Genomic DNA, 18780 nt, shown 5'->3' on the forward strand with positions numbered 1-18780 from the left:
TCTTTAAGCAATGAAAAATTATTATGTTAAAGGGGAGAACAATGACAGAGCAACAAAATAACCTAGTTTCACATTCAAAAATGAACATCACATGAAACCTCATTTTCACGAACACTGGTTTTAATTTAGGTTTTCAGCTGTAATCCTATGAATATTTCCTTGGAAATCAGCTTTTCCAAATAAAGTGGTATTTACTTTGCAGTAAACAGGCTAGTGGGAGCAGGTTAGATATTTTCAGGGGAAAGTGAGTTAATACCTCTGCTTAAGCATCAACAAGCACAATCTGAAATGAGATGTTTTGCAGTGAGTATTTTGGATGTTTTAGAATCACAGAATCAGAGTTGGAAGTGACCGCAAGGGCCATCCAGTCCATGCAGGAAATCTCAATCAAAGCATCCCCGACAGATGGCCATCCAGCCTCTCTTTAAAGACCTCTAAGGAAGAAGACTCCACTACATTTCGAGGGAGTTTGTTCCACTGTCAAACAGCCCTTACTGTCAGGAAGTTCTTCCTAATGTTGAGGTGGAATCTCTTTTCCCGTAGCTTGCATCCATTGTTCCAGGTCCTGTTCTCTAGAGCAGCAGAAAACAAGCTTGCTCCCTCCTCAATATGACATCCCTTCAAGTATTTAAACAGGGCTATCATATCACCCCTTAACCTTCTCTTCTCCAGGTTAAACATCCTCAGCTCCCTAAGTTGTTCCTCATAGGGCATAGTTTCCAGACACTTCACCATTTTAGTCACCCTCCTTTGGACACACTCCAGTTTCTCAACATCCTTTTTAAATTGTGGTACCCAGAACTGGACACAATATTCCAGGTGGGGCCTGACCAGAGCAGAACAGAGTAGCACTATTACTTCTCTTGATCTAGACACAATACTTCTATTGATGCAGCCTAAAATCGCATTGGACTTGTTAGCTGCTGCATCGCACTGTTGACTCGTGTTCAATTTGTGGTCTACTTGGACTCCCAGATCATGTTTTTAATCATGTTTTTAATAATGTTGATGTTTAATTCCTTTTTATCTTTTATAAACTGATGTTTAATTTAGATCATTTACAAATTATTTTCAATTTTAAATCATGCTGGAACCCATTTTGGAAGAAAGGTGGGATATAAGTGCAATAAATAAATAAATAAATTGAGGACCTTCTCAAAAAGTGTATCCCTTATTACAATTAAGAGACAGTTTTGCAAATTCTACAGCCAGGTGCATTCTGTTGTGTTAGATTACAATTCCCATCATCCCGCAGAGCTAGTTACAGATCACACAAGTTCTTGTTCATGTCTGGAGTGTGCAAGGCTGAAGAAGACTGTCTACAAGTAAAATTTGATGAACACAGTCTGAAATGTGACAAATATGTCCAACAATTCAGATGCACTAAAAACAAAGCAATGATACTTCAGCAGAGAAATAAGGTTTTTTGTACAGGGTAATACCTGTACATTGCCTGATTTTCCACACAGAGCCACTAACCATTGTGATCATATGGAATGTCACTGAAATTGTTGTGGGAACAAAGAGAGGCATTTGTTATAATGGTCGAAAGAGAAACTTAAGATACACCTGTTTTTACAGATAGCTGTTTTTAGCCTGAAGTTTATAATATCAAAATCTTCACACTGAATAGCAAATCACTTCTGAACTTGGAGTTTGTATTTAAAAAATCCTAATTTGTATGGAGACCACAATCCCAACAATAACATTCTCATGACTGATGAGAAGCAGGAGATCAGTTTTTAACAACAAATTTTTCTGGCATGAAATAATACATTGGGACATAGTTATAGTTTGGGTTGAGGGTTTTTGGTGCAGCTGTGCATTTATACTTTACTCTTCTTGACAGTTGATTAATATACCAGAAAAGATATTAAAAGTAGGTCACAATGTAGAACAGTGATTTTCTTAACTGTTTTGCCTTTCTCTGCCTAGAGTCACATACTCCTCCTTTTAAAATGTGACAAGTTTGTGTTTCCTTTAAATAACTGAAAACAAGGAGGTTTCCATAGGCCATCCTTGGGAAGGATTTGACAAGTCCAAAAAATCTTATGCTAAGAGACCATAGCAATAATATAAAATGAAGATCAAGCTTTTAAATCAAAATAATTTGAGTAAACATTTGCATTTATTTAAACATCTCAAGATCATTTTAGACCAGTAAGTTTAAGAACATTCCAATAATGTACTGATTTTTTAAAAAAATGTTAGTATTATATATCATACTGCAAAATTCCTTCCTACAAACCCACATATATTCTTGATACAAACATTAGAACAATTTCAATAATTTATGACATGAATAATTGGCATGTAGTAAGAACACTGTTACTCAACTTAATTTGTAGCTATAAAATACTCCATCAAGTTACAGCAAGTATGTCTAAAGTATGTTGGTTACACCAGACTCCCCTGAAAGACTATTCAATCTCTTTATTGAAGGATCCTGCATAAAACTGAAGAAGCTGATTTTGAACCAAAGCTTTGCTTGAACTAATGCAAAAGCTAGATGGAGTTCATTAAATCTAGACATACTGGGATTAAAAATAAATCTTCCAACACATACAGAAACAAAGTTATTTTTATATTTAGCAATGAGGAACTTGAGCATCTTCCTATACATTTTCTACAAATGAGTTAAATCTCTTTCAATGTCATAATTCATACATTCTCATTAATAAAGTGACAGAATTGCTTATGGTTTAAAAGTGAATATGAATCTGCACTCTTTCCAGTTGGAACTTTATAACAAAGAACTTTGGAATAGCAATCAGGAATAAACTCTTTAACAATCAAGTACAGTGCTACCTCGGGTTACGAAATTAATTCGTTCCGCGGCGCCGTTCGTAACCCAATAAATTTCGCAACCTGAAAAGGCGCTGGAAAGCCGCTGGAAAGCCGCTAGCCGCGCTTCCGATTTGAATTTCGCGCCGAAACGCGCCGAAATTAATTTCGTAACCCGAAAAATCTTTCGTTACCCGGAACAGTTTTTTTAAATCTAACTTTTTCGTACCCCGGAAATTTCGTAACGCGGTCAATTCGTATCCCGGGGTACCACTGTATCAGCCTAGCTAACTAAGCTACCTAAAGTAATGGAACTACATATTGCTTTTCTCCCTAGCATGTTTGTCTAATTAAGCAAGTATTTCTCCACTAATATATATACTCAATTTTATTTGAAATATGGTTCCATTTATAGCTTGATAAAACATTGCATCACATGTATATATGTAATATTGTATTAATAATACAAAAATGCAAAACAATACCACATTTGTACAATCAAAAGAGGTTTCACAAAAATATGCAATTTTTGGAGCTGTGTTACAATCAGTGGGTACAGTACAGACAAACAGGCACCTCTGTTTTCAAAGTTTGCTTGACAAAAAAATAAACCTATGGTAGTTACCCAAAGCCTTAAAGATCTGGGACTAATAGAATACACTGGCACCTGGACAGCAAAATCAGACAAATTCTGCTAAGGCAAGCACAAATACATCATTTGTAGAAGGGGTGTGCATGTGTGAGTTGTGTGTGCAAGCACACACATGCAAACGTGTGTATGTGTGTATGTGAGTGAGAGAGTGTTTGAGTACCTAGAATTACATTGTCATTCATTAATTCCCCACCTCCCCAATAATGTCCACTTTATACTTTGGAAAGAAGCCCCGACTCTGGAGCACTTGCCTTAATGAGGTTCTGAATTTCTTTGAATTTGGGATGGTCTTTGTCAGCTATCAGCTGCAGCAATATAGCTTCACTAGTGGTAACAATAATCCCAGTGCGAGCGAGACGCTGAAAAAACAGAGACAAGAACCAGAAGTGAGTTTGTGCTGTTTATAACAATTTAAGTACAGTGGGCCCTTGTTATCTGCTGAGGTTTGGTTCCAGGGCCCTTGTGGATAACAAAATCTGTGGATGCTCAAGTTACATTAAATATAATGACACAGCAAAATGGTGTCCCTTATGTAAAATGGAAAATAAAAGTTTGCTATTTAGAATTTATACTTTTTTCTGGCTTTGGACCCTAAGCTGAACCTATCATGGAGTTTGCTCGACAAGATTTGGTCAATGCGTGTTTGCCTTTGCTTTCCTCTGAGCCTCAATGTGACTTCTTATGCAAGAAATACTCAGAAGTGATTTTGCCAGTTTCTTCTTCTGAAATGCAGCCTACAGCACCTTGCATTCAGGGACAGTCTCTCATCGATCTATTCCACTTCAAATATAGAATGTTCTTGTCACCCAAAGTTCTTCAGACAATAACATTTATGCATTTGAGAGGAAGGAGCTGATATTAAATTTAATAGACGCTCCTTGAAGAGAACGTTAAATATATGAAACAGAACTGGGCTATTCTTAGTGATTCCTCTCTAGCTATCAAGCAACTTTTGTAGAAAAATTCAGTTAATGTGCATCCCTTTCCTGGTAGGAGAAGCTTCTATGTCAGTGGTGCTGTGAATCTCCAAAATACATACGAAATTTTGGATAGCCACCCTAAAAACTGGAAGGGGAGGGGGACCACAGAGTGGATTTAACACTCCAATGCCATGGAAGTTTCAACTATCCCTGCTAGCAGACAAAGAGCTTTTTATTCAGGCAACATTTCAGCAACTCAAAAGCTGCTAAGAAAGCATCTTTTAATAGATTTAGTGGGCTTTTTAAAAAAACAACAACAACAAGAAGAGTTTTGAAATTATAGTTTGTTCAGTTATGGCTTAACATAACCTTTGTTTGGTTTTATCTGGGCTTTTTTTTTCAGTCTTGTTTTCAGCTGCCTCATGTCCCAGGCCTGGTAGAATGGTAGGATAGAAGTCAAAGAAATAAATACTAAAAGCAGTAAAATGAATCCCCATTTCTAATAATTTCTCCACATACCATTTCTAATAATCTTAGTGAAGACATTTTAAGCAAAGGTTGTAACTTTTAAAAAGAATTCATAGTATTATATCTATAACATTAAAGGAAAGGTATTCATCTCTTTTGGTCATGAGTACAACCTTCATAGGGTTACATAGGGCACAACACTAGTTCAGAGGGATTGTAGGTTCATTCCTTCCCACAGAGATCCTCATCAAGACTGCTGTTTTTCTAGAAGAGCTAGAGAAACACCACTCTCAGAAGCAGGATTACGGTTGTATTGCTAATAGCAACATCAGAAGTGGATTTTCGCTTGCTTTCAATTGGGTGAATGGGAAAGTTGGGTAGGGCTCCTACAAGTTCCATAAGTTGTATTGGGAGTGACTGACAAAAAGCTGCAAATTTGGTATGCCTATATTTATTTGTTAGAAATGTTTATCAACCAGACCTCACCAAAAAGACTGCTGAGTTGTATAAACAAGTATAAATAAGAACTGTTCACATGAACTGATACATACAATGCAGTCAGCCCTCTGCATCCATGTATTCTGCATCCACAAATCCATGGCTTGAAAATATTCTAAATATATAAGTAAATTCAAAAAGCAAACTTTGATTTTGCCATTTGGGGAGTTAAGTATCCAAGGATTTTTGTACCTACACTGAGGTCCTGGAATCAAACCCCAGGGAATACAATGGCCTGTTACAGACTGCCAAAATAAAGCTGCTTCGGGTCTCTTTGGAGGTATGCTATTTAAATGATGCATGGGTCCTAAGAGTCCGGAGGTCGCGCCAAAGCCACACTCCATTCCTAAGCACTGGAGTGCAGCTTTGGTGCAGCTTCCGGATTCTTCGGACGCATGCATCATTTAAACAGCATACCTCCAAAGAGACCCGAAGCAGCTTTATTTTGGCAGTCTGTAACAGGCCAATGTACCATTTCCCTGTCCCCTGGGAAAAACACTGGGTGACTCTGGAAGTGTCATACACTCTCATCCCCAGAAAACCACATGATAGGGTCACCATAAGTCAGAAATGTCTTGAAAGCACACAACAACAAAATAATTAAAACAAAATGAAATATAAAATCAGACAAAACACAATTTCCTTTAAAATGCTTTGGCATATACCAAGGTTTCAGTGTGGTGCCAGAAATGCTGTAATATTAGCACTTGTTAAGTCTCTTTGCGGACAGCATTGCATAGTCAACACGCTACTACAGAAAATGTCCTCTGTTTTGTGGATAATTACACACCTCTGTTAAAGGGCATACTGTGAAGATGGACCTCTACAGAAAATCTGATGACAAGGGCAGGCTGGTACTGAAAGGGGTACTCCTTGAGGCATTTGTGTCCCAAGCTATTTAAGGCTTTAAAGCAGCTTTTCTCAATCAATAGCCCTGCAGATGTTTTGGACTTCCACAATTCTTGCCAATTAGCCCTGCTAGCTACGGCTTCTAGAGGCTATACATATATATTTAAAAAACAAACAAACCAAGAACTGAAGACTGAGAAGCACTTCTCTACAGATAAAAGCCAACACTTTATATTATATTAAAGTCAGATGTTAATAGCAGCCAGTTCAATGGCATCTCCATCCATAATATATTACAGTAAACCAGCCTGGAGGTTAAGGAAGCATAAAGCACTGTGGACAGAAATGGTTCTGCTGATGATAAAAGGATGTCTGGGAAACCAAGCCCACCTAGGCCTTAAAATGGAAATCCTGGATCAAGAAGTAACTTCAAACAGCCTATCTGTTCTTTAACTGAGAATGCCACCCCATCCAGAATAGCCTATTTCCTAAACCTGAGAACCACTTGGTCACTGTGCCTCTCATTTACACCATTTTAATGTAAGTGCTTTGCCCCTCATCCAGCCCACTGAGTAACCAGTCCATTACCAACAGAGTTCCCATTAGAAACTCTGAATTAAATAACAGATCAAGTGCCTTTATCTGGATACAAAAAAAGCATTGACACAGTGTTATCAATGTATCAAATCATCAAGGCTATGGTACAGTCTACATAGTACAGTACTGGCTGAGGAATTCTCCAAAGTGCTACATGGCACCTTGATACTCCTGTTGCAATGTCTATGCAAGAACGAGGCATGCTATTATGAAGAATGTACATTTAAACATTAAAATATCTGCCTTTTGGGTGAAGTAGAAGCAAAAATGAAATATATCAAATAATTCTATCTCAAAAGTGTGACAATAACACTGTGAAAAAATCTGTAAAATCAAACATTAAGAACGGACAGCCCAGATAGCACTGTCCTAGAAACAGGATTCTGGCTGCAAATTACCTATTCTGAATATAGCTGCCTTCTAAGGCTGTAACAGATAATCCCCAATAAGAACATGACATTTGCCACTTACAATCATAATTCAAAGAGGAGGGCAGGGCAGGCTGTTTTACAAAACAGATCAGAGGGGACATATTGTGCCATTACATATGAAAATCTCTCTCTGCATCGCAAACAAAAATAAAATGTATACAAAGGGATACTATAACATTTTTAGTCGAACTGAGAGAAAGAAGTTTGTATAGCATATGGTTTTGTAGACTGAAGATGTAAACGCACAGGCAGGATACAACGGGCCAACCCAGTCATAGTCTGCCCACAGATCCTGCCTGTCTCTCCCCCTAATGCCATGCCTATCACTGCTGCATCATTTTCCTTGCAGGCTCCCCCCACCATCTGTAACGTAGGAAACTGGTACCTCACTCAGGCCTGCAAGAAAACTGATGGCAACAGTAGCAGGTAAGGGGGCGCACAGCCATCTAAACATGTAATTATGCATTTTGGTTGGCCCCATAAAGGTAACATTGTCTGAATGTTATTGGATAGGCAGAATATATGTTACATATATTCTGTAACATACAGAAAGATCACTTAGAGTGAACATCTAAGCAAAACGCATCACAAAAAGTCATAGTAAACTGAACAAAGAAACAAGAGTGGAACATAATAGAACATACTTTGTTATTTATAAAAAGACTTATTATCTCCATTATTGAATAATACTGTATTTTCCGGCATATAAGGCGACTGGGTGTATAAGACGGCCCCCAAGTCGCATGCAGGCAGTGTCCCTGGCCTCCTATAGGCGGAATTAAGGGGTTCTGGCGCCCACACGCGCCGGCTTGAGGGGGCCTCTATGGAGGCCTGGAAGGTGGGTACCGCGGCCAGGCTCTCTCCCGCCACCATTGCTGGAAAAGGCAGCGGAGAAGCGGCTCCAGAGCCGGTCGGGCCAAGGGAAAGAGCCAGCCCCTTATGCCTTGCCACCGCTGCCCGGGATACCCCGCTCCTCCAGTGGCTTCCGCAGCTCCAGCAGCTTCCATGGCGTGCCGGACTTCTGGCACGCCGTGGAAGCCGCTGGAGGAGCAGAGTATCCACGGCAGCGAGCCATAAGGGACCGGCTCTTTCCCTCGGCCTGACCAGCTCTGGAGCCGCTTCTCAGCCGCCTTTTCCAGCAATGGTGGTGGGGGAGAGCCCGGCCGCAGTGCCTGCTGGGACAGGAACCCGCAAGGACCCCAGAGACAGAGAGATGGCTAGACCATTCGCCTGCCTCTGTGGTCACAACCCAGCGTATAAGACAGGGGTAAAAAGTCGTCTTATATGCTGGAAAATTAATTTTCCAATCTGAAAGGTAGATTAGTGTAAGCAAAACTGATTAGTTTTTGTAATAGAATCAGTTTCTAAAAAACCTAAAAGGATGTCAGGTATTTCCTTTTAGAACCTTAGCTGCTTGCTCATCCCTTTTTAACCAGCATGACAGATAAGAAGAGTCCGAAATTTTTAGCATTTAATTTCCCACCCCCTAATGTGCAATTTCTAGGCTTAAGAGATTCATTCCCTATATACCAATGAAATTTAATGTCATTCTTGATACAGAAAGTATAGAATGATGCCCATAGAAGTCATCTCCCTTTTAAAAAGCCACAAAGCCTGATTTCTCAGAAGATGAAACTAATAAGTTTGATGTTCTAACTTGATGGCTTCCAGAACTGTATACTGAGCTGATAAAGCCTTTGAAAATGTACGTAACAATATAATAACTTAAGTGGGCTAAATTCCTCTCCACAATCAAGGTACAGAAGTACTGGGCTACAGTTCTCCCCAGATGAAGGTGGGCTGTATATAAAGTGTAAACGTTTGCTATCGCTCTCCTAGGAAAGCCTACATGGAGAAAATATCACTTCTGGTGTGTTTTGAGGTTTTGAATATAAAACAAACAAACAAACAAAAACCCACTGCAATGGAATTTGGAATAGAAATCATGATATTAAATAGATGCAAATAGCAGACACCTGAGTAATGGATGCAGTGTTATCTTTAACATCAGGCTCTGCATCCACATAAGAGACAAAAACAAAACACATTGCCCTAGCATACTTCTGCTAGCAAAACAGGAATTTATGCTTCTTTTCGTCCCTTCAGCAGCCCTCCAAACTACCCAAAAACCTGTTACAGAAAGTTCACCAGATACGGGCAAGAAGGGAGGAATTACTTCCTGTTTCCACTGATGGAATTACTTCTATCTGTATCACACGACTGGGCCCTGGCCATACAATGACAACTTTTTGTAGCCAAATCCCATGCACTGGATTTTACATTTTATCTTATGAAATTCTGAACTGCTTCTAAACAGTTGATTGTTTTTTTATTATTAAACTGAGTTTTAACCAGCCACCTTGACAGAAAAATCAGCTAATACTCTTCCACATTAATGGAAAGGCTGGCAGAAGGAAGAGGCTTTTGAATGAGCTATATTGAGGAAGACGGTAAACCATTTTATCTGACCTGGGTTTCAACAGCACTTCACTGTTGTTGGAATGACCTAGTCCAGCTCATGATACATAGTAATAAAAATACAGGGAAAATAGGCGTGTATTGTACACACCAACCGCTATGCCTTGCAAATAATTTCCAGAAGTCAATAGAGAGGCAAGAGGTTTAATTCACTCTTTTCCTTTTTCGTTTTTGTGGTCCTGTCCACATTGATAATGCATTTAATTTTATATTGCCTTATTGTTAGTGTTTTTATGAAAACTGACACGTACCCTGGAGATAGGAGGGGGAAGGAGAAGGAGAGCACCAGTATATCAGACTTTAAAAAATAAATAAACAAACAAACAAACTAAAGAGCCAATTAAATGATTCGTTTATATAAAGCTGGAAACAATTTTTTCTATGCTAAATACATTCATGAAGTCCTACACAATTAGCAGGATCATGAGGACAAGATATATTTCATTGCAACATTCTCTTGGGGTGTATCACTACTTTGGCTTCCATCTGAACCTATTATCATTCTTCTACTCCTTGTACGTCAAGAGCTTTAAGGAACAGATTACACTAAGCTTCCATTTAATCAAATATAACTCTTTTCATTAAGTACTAACTTTATTTTAACCTTAAACCTCAATCAAGCACCAAGCTTTGAATATGTATGTATATATGTATTTATGTGCTGTGAGTGAGCTGTTGGGTATTTCTGATACCAATAAGAACGCCAGTGTGTTAAGGGTTAGGGTCAGGGCCAAAATTTTGGTTAAGGTTTAACTTCCTGATAAGAATTCAATTTTCTGACAAACTGAAGAAATTTTGACTTTCCCCAAATGGGACGAACCTGCAAACTGCAACACACTGTTTGTGCTTCACTGTATCAAGGTTCATCAAAGACATTCTTGAAACATCAAAAGTCTCAATACATTACACTGACTGGTACTAATGAATGAATGAATGAATGAATGAATAGGTGCCCCAATGGCAAAAAGCAACTGTACCTGACAAGTGGTTTGAATCTGGAGAAACTATTTGCATTTGTTCGGGTGACAATGTCGCAGATGCTGACATTGTACTTCTAGTTGTATTTTGATCCTGCAAACAGAATTCTGGTGACTTGCATGCCCTAACCTAATGCAAGGGGAAAATGGAAAGCTTGCCAGTTTGATACTAATCTATCAAAACATGACAGTTATATAGTAATTATACACAAAGATTATATAACTGAATACTCCAAAGACGTTCTAGATAATCAGCTGTAACATAAAATCTGTCTAACATTTCCTTAATGTTCAAATGAACAATATTCTCCAATTAATCAAATGCATTCATTTTTAAATCCAATGTCTTCTACTTTTAGCTGTAGTCCATAGAAGCAGTTATCCAAAAGAAAGTGGGGGGGGGGGGGGAGTGTGGAACCACACCAATGGATCCTAAATATGGTAAAAAGATGGTATATATGTTTTTAATATAATTAATCTAAACCCCTCAAGATGATTAGTTATTTGTTATGTGCAGTATAAATTCTGGAAGATAACAGAAATTCGGCAGTTATAAATGTCTACTATTGTCTAAAAACTACCAAGCTGATTTCTTATGTACATCCATCTAAAAAGAAATTACCTCAAGGGCAAACATTCTGTCCATCATGCTTCTTGAAGAGGTTGCATCAGCCACAATGTGAACTTCCAGACCTCTACCTATCAATTCTAGTGCTGTCTGTTGGATGCAGACGTGGGTCTTGAAGAAAAACAGAAATTTAAAAAAGATCACATAAACAGAATATGTAAGACTACAGGAAAAAAAATATATAAAAAAAATTATTTTCCAAATGGCTGGCCAAAAAAAGGGTATTTCAAAAATTTCAGTATTTAAACAAGTAATTTTTAAAAGCAACAGTTAACATTTTATTCATTTTTTCTAAACTAATATATGAAGGGTTAAATATGAGATAAATGAAGAACCTACTTCTACTCCAAATAAAACAACACTGCGGACTCCAGGAATCTCTGCTAGTGCAGCCTCGACTTCAGGTAATACCATAGAAAACTTTGTCTTGGGTAAGACAAGTTTGGCCCCAGTTAAGTCAATTTCTTGCACTGTGCTTCCAAGACCTTTGGGATACTGCTCTGTTACTATGACTGGGATTCCTAAAATCCTTGCTCCTTGAAGCTGCAACGAGAAAGAATCCACACAGTAATGAAACTGCACATCTCAACAATCAAAAGTTAACATTGCAAAGTAGGCAGGAGGTACTGTGTTAAAAAACAACAACAAATAAACCTACCAATCGTTGACCTACGCTGATTATATCTCCAAAATACTTGATAGCAGGTCTAAATCTCTCTTGCATATCACAACAGAAGAACACAGTGCTTGATGGTGTAAGATTGCCCAATGTAGTTATCTGAAAAAGAGAAAAAATGTAATATCAAAAGTCTGTCTAATCATAATTAAAATAAAATGTTTTACAATGAGTTGGATCTCAGTACCCACTTCAGGTGAGACCAAGGGTCTATATGTGTCCACACAGGGACTGTATGTTTCCAGTAAGACATCTGACTTTTTCTTTGAACTGCATGTCCCCATTTCGTATCACCAATTCACAAAATCCTGTTTCAAGAACAAGCTGTTGCAGAAAGAACTGCTGTTTCAGAAAGAGAAAGCTAGAGCCCTTTCAAGTGTGCAGAACTGGTTACGTAGTTCTTTGGATCCTAGCCATTATCTTAAAGAACAGCCCCTGAACACAGTTTCCCAGTGTTTCAAGCCACATATGCAATCTAAGTGCATTTCAAGGTCTAACTGTACATAAAAGGCAACAGGTACATACACAGATTTACAAACACATCAACATCAGACCCCACAAACTCTTATACTGTATGGCAAATCACACTGAAATTGTTGTACTTGGCAATTTAAAAGCCCAAATTCAAAAATAATGGTGGAAAACACTGAAGGTAAGAAAACAAGAATGATCTTTCTGTCCAATTTTAGGTTGAAGAAAAGAGGCAATACTCTAAATGGCCTCACAGTAGGCTCTTTATAAATTGTATGATAATCCTGTATTTGTGATTACAATGTATCTTAGAATTTTTCCCTGCTATGCATCACTAGTCATTAAACCAAAAACGATTTGTAGATACACTAGTTCAATATAGTTAGAGAAGATGCTTTTGTATGTAAATAAAGATGGGCCACTGCATGAAAATCAGATCATGAAAACAATGCTTTCAGCAGATTACAAGGAAACTAAGTAGCTTAGAACTGAAAGATTACCTTCTTCAAATTTAGTAATCCATTTAGTAATCTGTTGTTCTTTTTCAGATTTTACTGTTTGGTTTATCTGCTTTAATATAATAACATTTCAGCTTTCCCTCTTTCACCAGCAGATCCTTGTTCTCAGTTTAAAAGACCCCAGAAGTTTCAGGGACCTTCCAAGAAAGTATCCCATAAAACACAAGGGTCTGATGCTAGACTGCACTGCAAACACATACACACCATACACATATGAAAGTGATTTGTCTATATGCATAGGTGTCTAGGTCTCATTGCATGCTCCAAGATATTATTTCATTTCTTAATCACACTGCAAATAATCTCTCTTTGGAATAATGCAAAAGTAATTTCTCGTGGCTTCTGTAAATGTAGTTTATCAAAGGGATATTTATGTCAGTTAATCATTATGATTGTTAAATAACTTGGCAACTGTAACTAACTTTACCTGGAAATTGTTGTTATTTTGTGCTTGCAAATCATTTCCAACTAATGGCATCCTTAAAGAGATCCTATCACGGAATTTTCTTGGCAGTAGGTTTCCATGGCTGAGTGGGGATTTGAACCCTGGTCTCCAGAGTAGTTGTCCCATGCTCAAACCACTACATCAGGCTGACTCTCTTTACTTAGAAATAACTATTAATTCCAACCAGATCTATCCTCATGTATATGTGCATGTGTGGGCACAAAATTATTAGAGAACAAGAGCCACTGAGATCAATGAGACTCACTTCTGAATAAACATTCACAGAACCATGGTATATGACTGCAGGACTACACACTTATCTGAATGTAAATTCAAATGACTACAGTTGGAATTTGCAAGGGAGCATACAGTTGAGTTTGATTTATGATAAAAACAAAAACAGGTTATTCTGTTGATGTTTTACATTGAGAAAATGAAATATTTTAGCTACAGTTCATTTGATTGTTTCACATCAGCCTTATTTTTACATTTTAGGTGGTATGCAAAATCAAAGTTGTCTCTAACAGTATACTGTGGCCACCGTGTCTTGAGAACTATACATCTGATTGACCACTCTAACATGTCCATGGATCTTTTCTGTAGTTAAACAAATACTTGCTATTGACTTAACGGTTATTTCCCAGACTGAGCAGGATCCAATCAAATCACTTTTTATTCATCATCAATAAAATGCATAAAATAACACTAAGTTACATGTATTACATATATCTAGTTTTCAGATTTATCAAAATGAATCCACTACTAAATACTTATTTGAACCTGAACATCTGGCTATTAAGGGAAACAGGTACCCAAAGGTAAATCATTATTCCAAAGGTTTTACCTCATTCATTTGGCCATTAGTCAACTAAAAGTTTTAACTGATTACTTGGCACAGGAAATTAAAAGCTAAATATTAGGGATAAAAATGTTTACTTCATTCAATTGGTTATTACTGAACAGAAGTTTTAAGTGATTACTTGGGACAGGAAAAAAATCAACAGAAGGGCAAAGTAATTGGATGGGTTGACTTTTAACTATTTGGGTTTCTGTACATCACTTTAACTGGAAACGAAATATAAATATGTGACGTCAAAATATAAATAAATACTGAGGTTGCAAATAAATGTTTCCAGCAATGTCAAATATGTATGTGCTATACTACATTTCAAAGCACTTAAAACTAAAATCAGTAAGACATCCTTTCAAAAATATATATTTATAGTTAGTTACTAATAAATACATCAACAGGCAACTTGAAGGTGTGTGCACATACACACACACACACAAACCCTGGCATCAGTACAATTCTGAAACTCCCACTTTTCAACTGATGTCTGAATTCAAGCTTAATTACAAAAAAGCATGTTTTAATGATGGTTTTTTTGTGTGTAGAACGTAACATGGTATCTACAGCTACAAGCTGCCACAAAAAGAAGGGCTACAGCTCTGAGGCAAATCACATACTCTACATGCAGAAGGTACCTCCTGGAAAGACCAAGACAGACCTCTATTTGAAACCCTGGAGAATCTGCCAGTTGGTAAAGACAATATTTAGTAAGATGGACCAAGGTTCTGACTCAATATAAGACAACTCTCTATGGTCCTAAATACAGCCTGAAATCCCAACCACAATCAGGGCTGCACTCACAAAAGATGGATGTCCCTTGTTCCCTTAGAGACCCTTCAGAACAGCATGGGATGTGGCAGACTGGAAGAAATCAAAAGACCTGATTATATTTTTCTCCACCATGTGAACAACAATTCTGCAGCCATTCCATGCCCATAGTAAGCAGGCACAATGTTGTTTGACAGATCAAAGTCTAAGAAGAAGCTTACTCATGCAGATTTGCTAACCTTTAACACAATATTTTTGCACTGAGTTTGTTGTCAAGAAAGCAGCATTTGAAAGCAGCAGTCTCTTACATCCACATGTGCTGTCCAATACAAATGTATTTTGATACACAACAATATTCAAGTCAGTGCATTTAATCCTTGCACAGAATGAGAAGACACGGTATCTGAGAAAAGAGAAACCTATTCTGAATATATTTACTGGAAGGTTCCATGGATATACAGTGAATCTACAACCAATTTATAAAGGTATGCCTAACTCTGGATACAATTGGATTCTTAGCATATTGCAAAACTTGAATTTACGGAGAAATAGACACTAGTAGCTATAATGGTCACACTAATCACTTATGCTAGAGCCAGTGTGATGTAATGGCTTGAGTGTTGAAGAAGCACTCCAGGAGACCAGGGTTTAAATCGCTGCTCAGCTATGAAAACCTACTGGGTGACTTTGGGTTGTCACCCACTCTCAGCATTAGAGGAAGGCAATGGCAACCCTCCTCTGAACACATCCCAGCAAGAAAACCCCTGAATAGGGTGCCATACATTGGAGCTGACTTGAGGTCACATACCAAAAAACTAATCATCCTGCACTGAAGTTTCTTGCTTTTATACATTTGCTTTCTAGAGGTGTAGTAAAGAATGCATTTAGAGCAAGCCAAGCATGGTGCAGTGTTTTGAACATCAGACTCTGACTTTTGAGACCAGTGTTGAAATCTGCAGTCAGCCATGGAAACGCACTTCGGGATCTTGGGCAAGTCACTCTCTCAGCCTCAGAGGAAGGCAAAGGCAAACCCCTCTGAACAAGTCTTGCCAAGAAAATCCCATGATAGGGTCACCGTAAGTAGCAAATGACCTGAATGCACACAACAAGAACAACAAAGTATAAAAAGGATCACACATGCTCATCTTGTTTTAAATGTATTTCTTCATATGTCATTTGCTGAACTGCGATGACTTTATTTTCTTACCGTTTGTGGCCTTTTGGACCAAGAACGATGCCTACGTAAATGTATTTTGAGACTGAAAAGCTTATACGCACTTACCTAGGACTGACCCTCGCTTTTCTCAGTGGAGCTTAGATTTAAGCAGACATGCACAGGACAGCTCTGTGGAAGGAGTGGGAATAATCCACCCTTCACGACACCTTTCGGAAGAATATAGAGTCTGGATAAGCAGAACAACCACTCTCTTACCAGGAGGGATTTTAAATAAAAGACATTTCCTCCTGGGATTAAATGAGAAGGCCTTGCCCCAGTGAAGCTCAGAGAGAGATCTTTTAGAAGAGTTTACAATACAGGAACAGGGTGGCCAGGGGTCCTGACCCCAAGGGAGGACATGGCCAAATAAAAGCTCGAAACACTGATATCAATATGACTTTGTGCTTCTTAGTCTGCTCAGAATGGAGGGCTTTTTGCAATTGCTCCTGGACAGAAGGCTGAAATGTAGGAACACGTCCTGGAGAAGGAGGGTGCCTGGTCACTCTGTGCTTCGTGGGGTGGAAGGAGTGTGGGTTGACCGCATCCAGAGGTGGGCAAGCAGCCACTGCCATGCCTGGCAGGCCCTTTTCCTCCTCTGCCAGGGCCTGGGGCAAGCAGGGAACCCACCAAGGGAGGGGAGGAAGGGTTGCCTGACTGGGAGGGGATGACCAAATGTCCTCCTTTTTCCCCCCAGGACACGTCCTCCATTTCAACCTTCTGTCCAGCAGGAATCTCAAAATGTCCTCCATTTTGAGCAGGGCTAAGAAGAAGCATGGATTCTGGGCTTAGGCAGAGGTTCTCAACCTTTGATCCTCCATCTGTTTTGGACCCAGAAGCCTTTGCCAGCATAGTCAATGATGAGGGAATCTGGGAGATGAAGTCAAAAACATCTGGAGGGCCAGAGGTTGAGAACCACTGTCCTGGAGTGACCAGACGTCCTCCTTTTTTCCAGGACCTGTCCTCCATTTCAACCTCCTCTTGAGCAGAAATCCCCAAAAAGTCCTCCATTTGGAGCAGGGCTAAGAAGAAGCATGGATTCTGGGCTTTGCCTCCTCCCTGGTGTCCTCCTTTTTTGCAGGAATCCCAAGCAAGTCCTCCATTTTGAGCATGCCTTTAATACATGAGCTCCCATTTTGTGCCGAGCCTTACCTATCTGTTGTGTCATCTATCTCAGCAGCCCCCCTGGAGAGTTAATCCGGTGCGACTCCGCTTTGAGTGCCCTGGCGCCGGGGCGCTTAAAGCGGGCTGAAACCGGGTTAACTGCGGGGGCGTGGCGACCGACCTGTATCTGGAGCGGGACGAGGCGGACCTTGCATCGCTCGGCGACCAGGAAGCCCTTGGGGAGGTCGACGTACTGGCTCCACTCCTCGGAGAAGAGCTGGACCACGAACTTGCGGTGCATGTCGAGCTGGTCCCCGTAGAGGCTGAGGAACTTCTGGATCAGCGCCTCGTAGCCCGAGCCGCGGGGCACCGAGGAGGGACGCGCGAAGACCGAGAAGCAGAACAGCACCGGCACCGAAGAAGAGGAGGAGGAGGAAGCGGCGCCGCCGCCGGAGGGGGCTTCCGTCTCCCCTGCTGCCGCCGCCGCCGCCGCCGCCATGTTGAGGGGCATCAGCAGCCGTTGCTCGACTTCTCCGAAGCAGCTCCTCCTCCTGCCGCCGCCGCTGCCGCTGTTGCAGAGGGGCGGCCCCCAATCCCGGCTCCTGCTCCTCCGCCTCACCATGGGGCCAGCCCTCCCTGCCTTGCCTGCCCTCCTTCAGGGCTGAGGGTCCTCCCCGGCTCCCTCCCCGCCTTCCTGGCGCCCTCAGCCGCCGCTCGGCCCACGCAAACCCCAGCTCTGGCGGGGCCTACGAGGCGAGGAGCAGGAGCAGGAGGAGGCTCCCTCCGTCTCTGGGCGCCTCTCAGGGGGGCCAGTTTGGTGGGTTTCACACGAAAATGGGGGTTTCTTAAAGAGCTTTTGGTGTGATTTTGGTGCCTGGCTCTATTTTGGGGCAGATTTGGTGACTTCTGCCCGTTTCAGCTCCAGCCCTGACTCTTAAGAGAGAGCCAGGCTACAGAGCAACCAATCCTTCGGGCTTGTTACACACTCACAGTTTTCAGCCAATCAGAGAGAGGACTGGAGAGTGGTCGCCGCCCCCGCCCTCAGGAAAAGCTCTCTAGTCTCTCAGCCCCCCCCCCCCACTCCCTCTGAGAGCCAGGCTACAGAGCAACCAATCCTGTTTGGAGTCAAACTAACAGCCAATCAGAGAGAGGAGAGTGGTCGCCCCCCCCCGCCCTCAGGAAAAGCTCAGCCAACTCTCCTGGCTCAGTGCTAGGGAATTCTGGGAATTGTAGTTTGTTGTGGCACCAGGGCTCTTTCTGATAGAGAAGGCTCAATGTCTCACAAAACTACACTTCCCAGGGTTCCCTAGCACTGAGCCAGGGCAGTTAAAGCAGTGGACCCAACTCAGGCTGCATCTTCACTCCAGAAACAATCCAGTTTCATACCGTTTTAACTGCCGTGGCCCAGTGCTATGAAATCCTGGGAATTGTAGTTTGTTGTCACACCAGAGTT

General features: G+C 40.4%; 1 protein-coding gene across 2 annotated transcripts; it reads right to left on the bottom strand.

Moving 5' to 3' along the window:
- Positions 1-2136: 2136 nt before the first annotated feature.
- Positions 2137-18341, bottom strand: LOC149323715 (isochorismatase domain-containing protein 1-like). 2 transcript variants are annotated; one of them, XM_089491297.1, is made up of 6 exons: positions 17509-18341; positions 11941-12060; positions 11622-11825; positions 11277-11393; positions 10655-10784; positions 3675-3795 (listed from the first exon to the last, which is right to left on the bottom strand). In XM_089491297.1, exons 1-6 carry the CDS (start codon positions 17947-17949, stop codon positions 3761-3763), a joined length of 1047 nt encoding a protein of 348 aa, XP_089347423.1. In that variant the 5' UTR covers positions 17950-18341; the 3' UTR covers positions 3675-3760. The 2 variants fall into 2 exon arrangements, with proteins under 2 accessions (XP_089347431.1, XP_089347423.1); XM_089491305.1 differs by lacking the exon at positions 10655-10784 and having other exon boundaries at positions 2137-3795; positions 17509-18337.
- Between the last annotated feature and the right edge of the window lie 439 nt (positions 18342-18780).

The sequence above is a fragment of the Sceloporus occidentalis genome, unplaced genomic scaffold, assembly GCF_023333645.1.
Source record: "Sceloporus occidentalis isolate IW3139 unplaced genomic scaffold, rSceOcc1.0.p SCAF_1, whole genome shotgun sequence".
Classification (NCBI taxonomy): domain Eukaryota; kingdom Metazoa; phylum Chordata; class Lepidosauria; order Squamata; family Phrynosomatidae; genus Sceloporus; species Sceloporus occidentalis.